The sequence below is a fragment of the Notothenia coriiceps genome, unplaced genomic scaffold (genome assembly GCF_000735185.1).
Source record: "Notothenia coriiceps isolate Sejong01 unplaced genomic scaffold, NC01 NC01_scaffold00000791, whole genome shotgun sequence".
Taxonomy (NCBI): domain Eukaryota; kingdom Metazoa; phylum Chordata; class Actinopteri; order Perciformes; family Nototheniidae; genus Notothenia; species Notothenia coriiceps.
In genome coordinates, this window is record NW_011333492.1 from 30,444 (window position 1) to 43,694 (window position 13,251).

Below are 13,251 nucleotides of genomic sequence, written 5' to 3' on the forward strand. Positions count from 1 at the left end.
TAAATACGAGGAAGTACAATAATGTTAAAAAGTCAACTAAGACAAAAAAAGACAATAGGCTTTAAGAAGAATATTATGATGCCAGAAAATCTGCAACAAAATGCGACACATTCACGGTGATTCACTATCGAGCACATTACAAGGCCCCGGAGGATTGTTTTATTATTTAAGTATTATATTGACATTTTGTTCTGATCAAAAGACGCTCAAATTGTAGTGTAATGTTTCAGACCTATCACATTATATTAATGAAATATACACATTTGTGTGTGATAGCATTCTTGCTTTAAAAAAGTTTGTTTCCTTCAATTGCAAGGTTTGTGGCAGACACATATTCACATCTTACAAAGAGATTTAAAAAAGAATGCGTAAAACATAAAAGTAAAACAATGCTCGCCTGTTTGAATATGAAATGAGACATTGCACCTTTGATGTTTTTTTTAACTGAGGCTGCAGATCTGGGTTTCGAGCGCTGTCTGCTGTTTTAATGTTCTCACTTTGTAAAAATAAATAAAATATTTAAGTCTAAATTGATGTGTCCACTAGTGTGCTCGTCATCACGGAAGACCTTTGGGTTTTTTCCTGCTCCGGCCGTCCCATCCTCGCCACTCGGGTCTATTGTCATGATAATACTATTGTGAATTTCACGCTGGATGTGCAATCTGTCGATCATCCATATTTTAGAAGGTGAATACTGCATTTATTTGTAAGATCAAATAGTATAATTTTACTTTATTTGGTCTTGATTGTTCAATCTCACATTGTCCTTATTTAGGAATGGTGTAAATATAATGTTATAAAGGTGTGAAGGTTAAAATGTTAAAGTGAAAGTCTATATGGAAAACAATAGGAATATTTTTGTCTTTTGACATAAGATACAAAAAGGCTACTATCAGCTCACTGTGGCGCGTGAAACAACCGCATTACAAAGGCATATCGGAATAGTGCATGAATATTAATGATATTTCGTTGTGTTGGTTTTGAGAGCACTGACATTTTGAATTTGGTTGTTCATGTTCGTCTGATTTTATTTCTTGCATTTGTGCAGGTTTCAAAATGTAAAGAATCAATTCATTGGCCAATTAGTGTAGTGCCAAATGATTTGGACTACGTTTGTAGAATATTCAATAATAATTTTACGATTTGAAAACGTGTATAGCGATTGTCTGTCCGGCTCATGCCACCAAGTGAAGATTGCAGGTTTTACATAAATCAGGGACTGTTTTGTATGTTTACGCCTACATGGATTTGTTCAGTTGTTCTTATGGCTTCAGTTAGAACAGGGACAGTTGTATGTCTTTTTATGGGCAGCAGACAATGACAGTGAATGGTGATATCATTTTAACGTTAGTCAATAAGGTGTGTGTGTGTGTGTGTGTGTGTGTGTGTGTGTGTGTGTGTGTGTGTGTGTGTGTGTGTGTGTGTGTGTGTGTGTGCTAGGTGTGCTAGGTGTGCTTTTATGGTTTAGGATAAAAATAAAAAGATAATTTAACCTAAAGCAAAATGGGGATCATGTGGTTACATTTAAATACTATAATTACATATGAAATGTGTACTTCCCTTACGTAAAAGGAAAACTGCAATTTCATCTTCATCATCAACACATTTACACTAAAAGGCTATGGAGCAAATTCAAGTATTCAAATCATCCATTTTTAATTTGCATCACTTGTGTTTGTTGAACATTTCCATTTGTTTTTGCTTAATCATTTGTGGCCCCTTAAATACCAATCACACATTTGATTTCAATTCTACCTTCACATGGTAGGACTATGTCACATAGTAAGTTTGCAATTCATATACATGGAAAACACAGTACTCTCTGAGGCAGTCATCACATAAATTCACCTTTTTACACAAAAGAATAATTCTCCCCGGTTATACGCCTCGAGAAGGTCCAGCACAGATATTAAAGGAGACGCTCTCCCTGACTGGCTCTGCGAATTCATTTCCGTTGTGATAAAAATAGAATTCTAATATTTTACTGATATTAAACCTCTTATGTGAGTGTACGTTAACAAGTTACACACACGCACAAACACACGTCTTTGCACACTCAAAATTGCACAGGCCGTACTGTAAGACACACCATGCCCTCAGGTGTATGCCAGGGGTTGTTGTTTTCACTGTAATATATAGTTAGCCCTTCCACCAATTTACCCTGTCAGTGCTAATGGGGCAATTAACCACCATAATACCCCCCAGGCAGAGGGAGAGCCAAAAGCTCCCCAACTCCAAACTTGTCTTTATGACATTTATTTGACAAAATGTGGGGGAAGCTGGGGACCCATCTGACACCTTGGAGGGTCCTTAATGTCACTCCCTCCCGTGCCCCCGCCCCTTTCTGCCCCAGGGTATGGCACTGAGCAGGCAGCGTGATACATCATGTACAGGAGAGGCCTCGTCCAGCAGGGAGAAAACTTTCTACTCCAAAGCTTCAATGGGGAACTCTGATGTACTTGGTCCCGTCCTGTGTGATTCTTAATACAAACTGACCTTTATCGTAGGCCAAACACACAAACACACTTCCAGCTAACACACTCCAACTTGACCTCTCCCTTCATTTATCCTTTTTGGTGTCTATAAGTCCCCTATCTTTGTCTCTGCTCACATTCCCCCTGTCCTTCTTACATCCCCAAGGAGGCAATAACCTCCCCAGCAAGTGCTTCCCCTTGAGCCGTTGTCATAGTAACTTGTGGACTGGTCGACATGACAACCCCACCATGGTCCAGAGATAAATGATAGGCCAGAAATGGGGAGGGAGACGGCAGATGGGGGGGTTTGCACCCCCTTTAATTTGGTTTGCCTGATTCTGATTCAAAATATATGTTTTCTCCCTCTGAGGGTGAGGTTCGTTCAGCATCAACCTGCTTTACATTTATACAGGTACTTACAAATACGGCCGGCCTCCTAGCAACTCTACGATTGTTAGCGGCCTTGCTCTACGGCACCTGGATGGACGTTGCAAAAAAATGTAATGGCAAAAATATTAATGGAAATAAATATTGTGGTGTTTTGTAGTTACGACTGTGCTAGTAGTATTTTTGATGCATATAAATGGTGGTGCAGGAACCATGTATTCCACTAACACTTTTTTGCATTTAACCTAGAGGATGTTTTTGCAGTAACCACCAAATTCATAAGGAGGAAATGCAAATATCAGAAAACCAGGAGAATAAAAATATTTATGCATTGAACCCCTCATCCTCCCAAGACTCAATTTCCTAAATTTGAGGACACTACTCCCAGTGCCATGAGTCAAACAGGTTTACTATAATTCTTTCCTTCGGCCTGTTACGTGAAAAAGGATTGACTGCCTTTCAGACACAATGCAAAAATGTAAAGCCACTAGTATAGTTGATAGTTGGTCTTAAACATTTTTTCAAATGTTTTATGTTTTCAGTTAATCAAAACTGGTCTGTTTTTCATTTTTGCTCAGTATGGTCTTTCAAGTGAAGCGCTCGGTGAGAAAAACTGTCCCCACTTCAGGGGTCCTGAGCGAGGTAATGAATCCCAACCAGCACCACGGGTGCTGCCCCTCAGCTGACCCTGATCTCTGACCCCTTTGTAGATGATAGCAAACTAAAAGAGATATATTGTTTCAGGATCGATATGTACCATAATTAATCAGGACTATTAAATGCGTATTATGTTTTAAATCAAAAAGTGTTATATTGAAAATCTACAGACTATAATACCTGAACCGAATAATATACCATTATACCAGACAAGCATTTTGAAACAAAAATGTAAAAAACAAATAAAGACAAACTGAACGATAAATGAGTTGAAAACATTGCATCATTATTATTATTATTGGTCAGCCATTTTCTCCCTTCCAACCATGTTAATCAGAAACTGCAATATCACATTTTATTTAATTGTAACATTCAAAATGATGTTTTTTGCCAAAATGTAATGCTGTTAACAAATCAAATACTGTACAATTCCCACCCCTCGTATTTGAAAATCTGATAAGACAATGTTTATGAATCACAAAACCTTTTGAGCTCGTGAATTTCTTTTATATGCCCATTAAATTCAGGTTTTATTTTTTTACATTTGTCTTGCTAATATAATGATATAAATGCATGTGTGGTTACAGACTAGGAGATGTTTGTCTTTAATGTTTATTTATCAGGAATATATTTGCTCAAGCACTGGATACATACCATGTAACAAATAAATCAAAATTCGCTCGTGTACAATAAATACATTTCTGGCATAAGAAATCTCGTGCCCCCACAAGTTAAAATATTTCCTTAATATTTGTTTTGATTATTGTGAGTATGATTCATTCATGTTTCTCATCTGGCCTCCTGTTTCTTGTTTTATTTTGGAAATGTTTGATGTGTGTGCTTGTTTTATTGTTTTGTAGCATCTACCTTTGACAGATACATTTCTCGTTGGGGATCATAAAGAGCATCGTCCCGTTTCATCTCATCTCATCACCTCCGCTATGGCCTCCTGCAGGAGAACATTAGTAATATTAATATTAGATGTAGATGTAGATGGGTGTGTCTACAAGTAGCCAATATTTAGATCCAGTCATACTAAACCATGAGTAAAATGAATAGGCAGGTAGGTAGGTAGCTAGGTAGGTAAGAGAAAGATAACATATACTTTATTGATCCCATTTCTGGAACATTTGCCGTCAAAGCAGCATGTAAACAAGGTATTGAACATAATGTAAAAATGAAAGCGTAACAAATAAAACGAAGAAACATCAAATATAAACATCTCAAAAAATAACATATAACAGAACAAAAAAATATATATATATATACATATTGAAAGTGAAAGAAAGAAGACTGTCAAATATACACTACGAAGGGCCAATTACATCTAACCAAATGTAAAAGTAGGATGTTATTTACATTGATTGTAAATCCTATCAGGTAGATTGGTAGGTTGCAGGCAGGGAGGGGTGGAGATTGAATTGTTATTCATTCTATTTCCATTTCTCCAGTTCACAATAAATGGATTTGCAACAAAACATGCCACAAAAACTGAACAACAGCGCCCCTCATTGTTCGCTGTCCGTAACTGAAAACATGCGAAGCAGAGTCTGAAGAAGACAACACAGAGAGCTTCCCGGCCACCGTACAAACGCGGAAGTTGTCGAATCAATATTCAATGTTTAAATAAGCATGGAAGACTTCTGTACATAGAAATACACCAAATTACTTATTTACATTAATTGCTGTCCTTCCCGTACGTTTCAGGACTTTCGACATGGAAGATGAATGGGAAGAGGAGGTAAGAACGAACCTAGCGTTTACAGCTAGTGATAAACATTAGCTGCATGTGGCTATATACTGTAAATATAAAGCATGTTGCTTGAATAGGTGTCTTAAATTGGTAGTCACGATAGTATTTTACCCATAGTTATTGGGTTAACGTGTACATTAAAAGTGGGAGTTTTAGGGAAACACTTCCCAATATTGGTTTGGCTCTTAGCGTGTAATAACAATGGGACTCTGAAATAATTCATTCATTTTCAGACAAGGCTCGTGGCAATGTTAACTATGTTTTTCTTCCATACTCTTTTGGATGTTTAAAAACCCAAAGCCTCTTTATTTGCAGACAGTGCTATCGCTGTGTTTATTTCCATATGATCATGTGTCTTATCGTATAGGAGCAGATCGTTGTGGTGGAGCTCTCTGGTATCATCAACAATGACTTCCTGTCCAAGTGTCGGGGAACATGCAAGATACTGGTTAGTATATCGGATGCTATTACTTTTTTTATAAAGAAAGAGAAGAAGCCTGGCCACCATTCATGAAATCAATATCAGTGTGTATGTCTCTCACTGTCACTGCAGCAGTCATTCAATACGTTTTGTCCATGTGTCCCAGGATATTGACAGTGACAAGCCCATGATGCAAGTTGGACAATATGTGTTTGCTGGGGAATATGAAGGTAAGAAAACACCAACACACCTCGCAAAAATATACAGACAGCTTAAAACTTGTCCCTTTCACAGCAACTCCCCACAAATATGTTCTAACCTGCTATGATTGTTAGTGATTGAGTTTTGTAGTTTCAGTCATCCCTAATGGCCCAAACTGTTTCTTCAAAGTTATTGCTAAATCTTGTATTACTTGTTGATATAAGGCATGGAAATATAAATGTTAAAGGTCCCCTATTATACTGTTTTTCATCAATATATTATAGGTCTCAGATAGTGTTTGGCTCCAAATACCAAACAGATCATGCGTTGTAGCATCCCATAATCCCCTCTGTTTCAGCCCTGTTTCAAAAGTGCTGATTCTGTGTCTGTTACTTTAGATGAAAATAAGGAGCCACTCCCAACGCCCTTCAGAGAGATATTTGGTTAGAAAAAACACAATGTTGCTCTAGGAGGAGATTCAGGTGATAAGACGGAGGGGGAGGGGGGGGTGTTACCTTGATGGTTATTGGCTAATGGTTACACAAGCCAAAAAAATCGTTATGACATCATAAAGTGGCCAAATTCTGATCAGCTCATTTTCAGAACAGGTTTTTATATAAATGGATCACGACAAAAAGAGAGCGAATCTTTATTCCTGAAACTTTCAGAATCTCTTAATGCAGAGGGGAAACATATTTATATATAAAAGACATGGAAAAAGTGGATATTACATAATAGGTGACCTTTAAGCTATAGTGGTGCTATGTATTTTTCCCAAAAAGATGTTAAACAGACGTTTTACTTGCTATCCTTCGCTTTTCAAAGAAGCTTTAGGAACCTGTGTGCTGTTCGAGGAGGGACCGCCAAAAGGTAAAGTAACATATTCTCAATGTCTATTGTTGTGTTTCTGGTGTTTTTTCTGATTATTTATTTTCCTTTTTGTCAATATGCCTACACGTCTCAAGGAAAAGCAGAGAGTTGTCCAGAGCTCAAGTACATGTGCCACACCGCCAAGAAACTGATGATGCAACGAATATTCCTCGTTGAGAAGAAAGAGGGTGAAACCAGCACAGGTCAGTCAAACTGCTAAACACACCATGTTGCAAAATCTGTTGTGATTAATTCATTTCTTACAATACAGTTAATTATTTATTATGTGTCTTTTGTTACACACATTTTTATACTATGCTGGTTTTGAGGATTTGCTTGATCCAACAACGATAGAATAGGTCTTTAAAAAGAATTCACTTGCATAACATTGTTGAAGAACTTAAATATGTCTCTGTGTGTTATTCCCATAGGAAGTGGTGATAGTGGTGTACATATGGACACATCATGTCAGTCAAATCAAGAAGAAAATGCCAAGAAACATGGAAAGGCAGGAGACATTATGGAAAACACAGATTTGGAAGACTCAACAGTGGGTTGAGATATGGACTCTTTGCTGTATTATGACCTTCCTACACAAGTTAAAAAAGTTAGTGAGTATATGAGGGGCTCTAGTGTCAGTGTTACTGCAATTGTTGCCTGACAATGCTTTTCAAGAAACATGTTATACCTTTTCTTCACTAAATAAAAAAATAAGTAAGTTTTACATATGAGGGTAAACATAATATGGCTAAATAACACCTTAAGGGATGTGAATACATTCCTTTCTTTCCACATAGGAAGGGTCTTGGAAAGGGCAGTCAGAGAAATGTCGCCCAAGAGCTGAGCTCAGCAGCAGGAAGTCCTGTCATTGTGCTTCTCTGATATCATTGAGTATTTTTTGTACTGATCATGATGAATGTTTAACCAGCAGAGGGAGATAAACCTGCATCAGCTGCAATGTTTAAGTAGAAAATATGCCATGTATCCATTCAAATACCTGGGAAGAGTAAGAATATATTTTTCTGACTTGTGATAAATTATGTTTTATCAGCACTGCTAGGACTTTTCATTTACAAAGTTAAAGACAGCAGAAATAAAGGCTTTTTATTTTTTAAGTGTGGGTCTCATTGCGTTGTTTTTGTTCTGGATTACATTACATTTCTACGGCAGATAATGTTGTTTGCCTTTTTGTTTCTTTAGGATAATATGAGGAAAACGTTTTCAAGGTCTTTATGCACAACAATTTCAGAGAAGCAGTCATTGGCAATTACATTCTTGGATCTAAGGCCTTCTCCAACAATTCATGATCCTATGCACAGTAAAGAAAAAAAATCACATATAATAAAGTTATAAACATTTGTGGTAGATTCCAAATGAAAACGTGAAATATATTAAATATATATGCATAATCAGAGGTAATATTACATTTAACCAGGTTCAAACAGTTTGTCAGGTTATTTATTTTTACCTGTAAGTAGATTTGGTATGCGGATCAAAAATCAAGTGTTCCACCATGACACATATTCTAAAAACAACACAGACATCAGACTAATCTCTTATAAAAGTACACCCTGCTCCGTCACATCTTAAAACATTTAGAAATATGTGACGGTTAAACAAACAGTTAACGAAGTATATAAAGGGTTCGTTTATATACAATCGATGGAGCTGGGCTGCTGATGTGGAGCATACCTGTCACACACTGAGTTTTTTTTATGAATGAACCAAGTTTTGTTGACTTTGAGGACGTGGCGGTTCTCGGCCAATCCAATCACCGGTGTTCCCTTGAAGTCGACCAGTGAGCGAGCGACATGGCACTCTCCTTCTCGGCTCCTGATTGGTCAGCTGGTGTTTTAGCACAGGAAGTGCATGGGTGTGTTTCCGGTAGGAGGGTCTTAAACTGCATCGACGAAGTTCCCTGAATACACCGGTGAGTACTCTTGATGGAATTTCGTTTAAAATGCAAAAAGTTGCTGAAATGTGTCCGTCCTATCGCTAGTGTTTAGAAAGACTCAATACGGACAGTATATAGTGTCTCATTATTGCTTATTTTTTCAGTGGACGATTGGAAATGCAGGTCATCAGGTAAAAAAAAACTAACGGGACGCTAGGCTAGCCAGTCTAATTTTTGTCAAACACCTTCAATGTTGGACGGTAACAGTCTCAAACTGTTGTGACTGACCACCATAGACTGTTTATAAAGATATGTATATACAGTATGTGCTAGTGACGCGTTTTAGAAAGGCAATGGCAGGATGTAACGTGTCAGGACGTGCAAAAGTGAGACTACAGATACTGTACACGAAAGCAGACAAGTTAGCGGTCATTAAGTTAGTGATTTAGACCAACATACACCCCCCTCCAAACAGTAAATATATCTGCTGTTATATTTACAGTAACGTTGCAGTCTCACAACTTGTTTAGCTAGCAGGTTTCTGAATATTGTTTGTATATGTCAACAACAAAAAAGGCTAAACGCAACATTAAAAGCATCACTTGTACGGACATAGGATGTTTTATTTCAGGGCTATTGTATTTATAGCATTATTATATATTCCAAATTCAAGTTCAGTTAAATAACGCGTATATGTTTTTTAATGGTTTTTTTGTAATGTGTTTATCTGATGTGTTAATGTAATATATTTGAAATCAACCTCCACAAAGTACGAAAGTACCAAACTTTGAGCAAGTAAGGGATTGCATCATCTTGAACAGATTAGCCTAGCAATTAACCTCATAGTCTAGGAATGTGCTTGCATTGAGTCATCCACTTCTAAACTGGCATGTGTAGAGTTCAGGAGCCTAAAGTGAAAAGCTGTTATAAAAAAAATGTTTTAAAAGTGTATGACAAACCAAGATTATAGGGCTGTCCTCCTTGTATGTAATGCACCATTTGTATCAGAATGCACTGTTTGAGCACAGTAATCATAGCTTTTGGTTGTTTGCTTTTGTATTACCCCTCTTCTAGACGTTTGCACATACACAGGATGGAGCTGCGACCACTTGTGATGTGCTTTGCTCTCTGTGTGGTGTATGCCACCAGCAAACCCACAGAGAAGAAGGAACGTGTTCACCCAGACGAACCCCTCAGCAACCGAGACCACGATGATAACGAAAACTTTGACTATGACCATGAAGCCTTTCTGGGACAAGAGGAGGCCAAGTCCTTTGATCAGCTCACACCAGAGGAGAGCAAGGAGAGGCTCGGGTAAGAATACATGACAGCAATATCTTGCAAATCTGTTTCTGAATTTGTGTGAATACATGAAGACTCTTTGGTTAATACCTAGTTTGGCCTCTAGGAGCAGTTAAATTCATATGAGGTGACACACCACTAAATGTCGTATGAGGGAAGCTGATTGTTTCTTTCTTTTATTTCCTAACAGCATGTTGGTTGAGCGTATAGACGAGGATAAGGATGGCTATGTGACAGCTGAGGAGATGAAGAGGTGGATCAAGCATGCCCAGAAGAAATGGATCTACGATGATGTGGATCGACAGTGGAAGAGCCATGACCTCAATAGTGATGATATGGTGTCCTGGGAAGAGTACAGGAACGCCACATATGGCTACATTCTTGGTACGGCTGCAGGAAATCTTTTTATATACACTTGCTATATCCCTGACCCGTGTACTGCTTGGACACAGACACACATTTGCTTTGCCACACTTCCATATGCTATAAAAAGTTGTTAACTGTGACTTGCAGATGATCCCGACCCTGATGAAGGCTTCAGCTACAGGCAGATGATGGATCGCGATGAGAGGAGATTCAAAATGGCTGACCAAGACCATGACCTGAAAGCAAACAAGGAGGAGTTCACAGCCTTCCTTCACCCCGAGGAGTACGACCACATGAAGGACATTGTAGTGTTGGTAAGTGACAAACACACACAGGCGTGAAATAGATTGATTTCACCTTATTATGAGAATATATTCTGACAGTAGTCTTGCGCCACATACATGCACTGTTTCACATAAAAACAAGCACGGTTTGTGGATGCAATTCAAACAATGTAATTGTTCCCTTTTACATATCGTGTTTGACTCTTACAGAAACCTACTTGGAAACTAAACTCTGATTTAATGATGTCAATAACGGCTTCACACCCCTTTCAATGCGATGTGGTTTCCTCTTTTCTTATAGGAAACAATGGAAGACATTGACAAGAATGGAGATGGTTTAATTGATTTAGATGAGTACATAGGTGAGTTTGTAAAGCCCAATTTCATATAAGCATCATCACTCTGTACCACATGTTGTTGTTGTTAGTGGCAAACCTAGACAGATAAAGAATACAATGTTAAAAAGTGTGAGTTTTGAAGGAACCCTTATGAAATGAGTATACACCAAATACTATAAGAACTTGTTCTAAAGAAGCATTGTATCATCATCATCATCATCATCATCACCATCTTTCTGTGGTGTAGGGGACATGTACAACCAGGAGGGAGACTCGACAGAACCTGAATGGGTGAAGACAGAGAGGGAACAGTTTAATGAATTCAGAGACAAAAACAAAGACGGAAAGATGGACAAGGAGGAAACCAGAGACTGGATCCTGCCCAGCGACTACGACCATGCTGACGCAGAGGCCAAGCATCTGGTCTATGAGTCGGATTCAGACAAGGTACGTACTGTGGAATTGTCCTCACAATTTTCCTCTACTCAATATTGAGGGAAAGTAGTATGCATGCGTAAAAGTGTGCCTTACATTACTTCGAAATTAGTCTGTTTGAATGATTGTACTGCAGGACTACACAATACTGAGAACATGTGTGTTAGATTTGTCTGTTATTGCAATGACTATTTCAGTATTATTGAAACAAAGAAGAACAGTAAGTATTCAAGTTTATATTGATATAAGTATGATTGAAATTATTATTTATTTTTTTTAATTGTATTATTATTACCAAGCCATCCAGTGACACAACGCAAGTGCAGATCATGCTAAACATACCAAATACCTACAATAATGACAATAAGAACATCCATATATTGGGAACATTCTTTGTGTACTACTGACACAAAGACAAGGCTTATCGTGATTTTTAAATCTCACTCCTTCAGGACGGACGTCTGACCAAAGCAGAAATCGTGGATAAGTACGATCTGTTTGTGGGCAGCCAGGCGACCGACTTCGGAGAGGCTCTGACTCGACACGACGAGTTCTAAAATCCTCGGCTTCCACAGACTGTGTTCATCTTACTCCTCTTACAGCAGTTTGAGTTTTTCAAACAAGATGAGCTTGTCTAATCCAAAACCACGGACAATAATTTATTTGATTTGTTGAATGTGTCCCATTGTACACACACTTACACTACACATAAACAGTGTGACCTCATGCTGACGTTTGTGTTGGTTTGGGATATTTAGCCGGCCTTTGCTCTGCTTCCACACACTACTCTTCCATTTCTAGGTCAGGCAATGAACAAACAGTGTTAGGTGACAATAGGTTTCTCTATTAAATGAAATAGCCTTTTTTTTTTTTATAAAACCCTTATAGATCAAATTGTATTTTGCAGTATACACAAGTTTTGTTTTGTTGCAATGCACTGGAATATGAAGAGCATATTTCTAGACGGTAGAATTTGTTTTACTGCTGTCTAATCATACAATCGGGCCCAAACTGAATACTGGAGTTGCAGATTCACTTGTACTTTGTTTTTTTTAGTCTTTGTTGATCATAAAGTGGTATGGCCGCAGGAAAGGGTGTTTGGAACGAGGAGTAAATATTAGATTCCAGTGACGATGAAGACTATTTGGACTAGTGCAGTACAGTATTATCAGTGGGACCACGCTGTGTTTGCTATACTGGTCCCCAAAGCATCCATGTTAACACAAGCTGTGGGTCCTACAAAAGGACGCGTTGTGTGTTAGTTGAAGGAATCAATAATTTATGATTTAAGGGCTGATGGATGCTTTGTCCGCAACACTGCCTTCTTTCTTTTTCGTAACCTCAATAGTGTGTGTGTGCGTGTGAATCTGTGTGTACATATATTACTTGTATTCTTGACCTTTTTCCCAATTTTTTTATGTTTTGTTGAATTCAGCTGAACTAACTATTTTGTGTGCCAAGCAAAAAACTCTGTCCTGTTTTGTAAGTGGTATGAAAAAAAAAGCATCCCCCCCCCTACAAACACCTCCCCCTCCTAAATGTATTTGTTAAGCTTGTATTATCACCATTTATAACCACTGTTGAGAATTTTTATGGTATACTATAATGTATATGACAATGTTTTTTTTACAGGCTCACTGCAGCGGCCACCCTTTCACTAGAGACTTTACTGTAAATATGCTGTTGGTCTGCAAACTGAGCACTCTAACAATCAGGTCCAGTTTTTGTGATTGAGAAGAATGTCTCAATAAAAACAACTACAATCGGAGCCTTTAGTCTGCTGTATTCATTTGACTTGAAGTATAGTTGTCATGTGTGATTAACATGGCATTGGCTATTACGAGTGATGGGGTGTTAGTCACACTTTTA

General features: G+C 38.0%; 2 protein-coding genes across 5 annotated transcripts; both read left to right on the plus strand.

Annotated features, from left to right (window-relative positions):
- Positions 1-5,078: 5,078 nt before the first annotated feature.
- gtf3c6 (general transcription factor IIIC, polypeptide 6, alpha) lies at positions 5,079-7,878 on the plus strand. Of its 3 annotated transcripts, none has more exons than XM_010784972.1 (6): positions 5,079-5,259; positions 5,639-5,719; positions 5,859-5,922; positions 6,719-6,763; positions 6,859-6,966; positions 7,195-7,878. In XM_010784972.1, the coding sequence occupies exons 1-6, from the start codon at positions 5,236-5,238 to the stop codon at positions 7,320-7,322; spliced, it is 450 nt and encodes a 149-aa protein (XP_010783274.1). In that variant the 5' UTR covers positions 5,079-5,235; the 3' UTR covers positions 7,323-7,878. The 3 variants fall into 3 exon arrangements, with proteins under 3 accessions (XP_010783274.1, XP_010783281.1, XP_010783290.1); XM_010784979.1 differs by having other exon boundaries at positions 5,086-5,259; positions 6,722-6,763; XM_010784988.1 differs by having other exon boundaries at positions 5,102-5,259; positions 5,645-5,719.
- A 750-nt stretch (positions 7,879-8,628) lies between these two features.
- On the plus strand, positions 8,629-13,150 carry calub (calumenin b). 2 transcript variants are annotated; one of them, XM_010785006.1, is made up of 7 exons: positions 8,629-8,693; positions 9,732-9,971; positions 10,150-10,343; positions 10,473-10,639; positions 10,911-10,971; positions 11,195-11,394; positions 11,835-13,150. In XM_010785006.1, exons 2-7 carry the CDS (start codon positions 9,751-9,753, stop codon positions 11,937-11,939), a joined length of 948 nt encoding a protein of 315 aa, XP_010783308.1. In that variant the 5' UTR covers positions 8,629-8,693; positions 9,732-9,750; the 3' UTR covers positions 11,940-13,150. The 2 variants fall into 2 exon arrangements, with proteins under 2 accessions (XP_010783308.1, XP_010783300.1); XM_010784998.1 differs by lacking the exon at positions 8,629-8,693 and adding an exon at positions 8,729-8,848.
- The last annotated feature ends 101 nt before the right edge of the window (positions 13,151-13,251 follow it).

What these genes read in the sequence shown, in the direction of transcription:
- gtf3c6 (XM_010784972.1), top strand. Translation starts at nt 5,236, where the DNA reads ATGGAAGATGAATGGGAAGAGGAG. An exon ending in GTTTGCTGGGGAATATGAAG is followed by an intron (nt 5,923 to 6,718) that starts GTAAGAAAACAC and finishes CGCTTTTCAAAG; the next exon opens with AAGCTTTAGGAACCTGTGTG. An exon ending in CGAGGAGGGACCGCCAAAAG is followed by an intron (nt 6,764 to 6,858) that starts GTAAAGTAACAT and finishes ACACGTCTCAAG; the next exon opens with GAAAAGCAGAGAGTTGTCCA.
- calub (XM_010784998.1), top strand. An exon ending in CACATATGGCTACATTCTTG is followed by an intron (nt 10,344 to 10,472) that starts GTACGGCTGCAG and finishes TGTGACTTGCAG; the next exon opens with ATGATCCCGACCCTGATGAA. An exon ending in TGAAGGACATTGTAGTGTTG is followed by an intron (nt 10,640 to 10,910) that starts GTAAGTGACAAA and finishes CTTTTCTTATAG; the next exon opens with GAAACAATGGAAGACATTGA.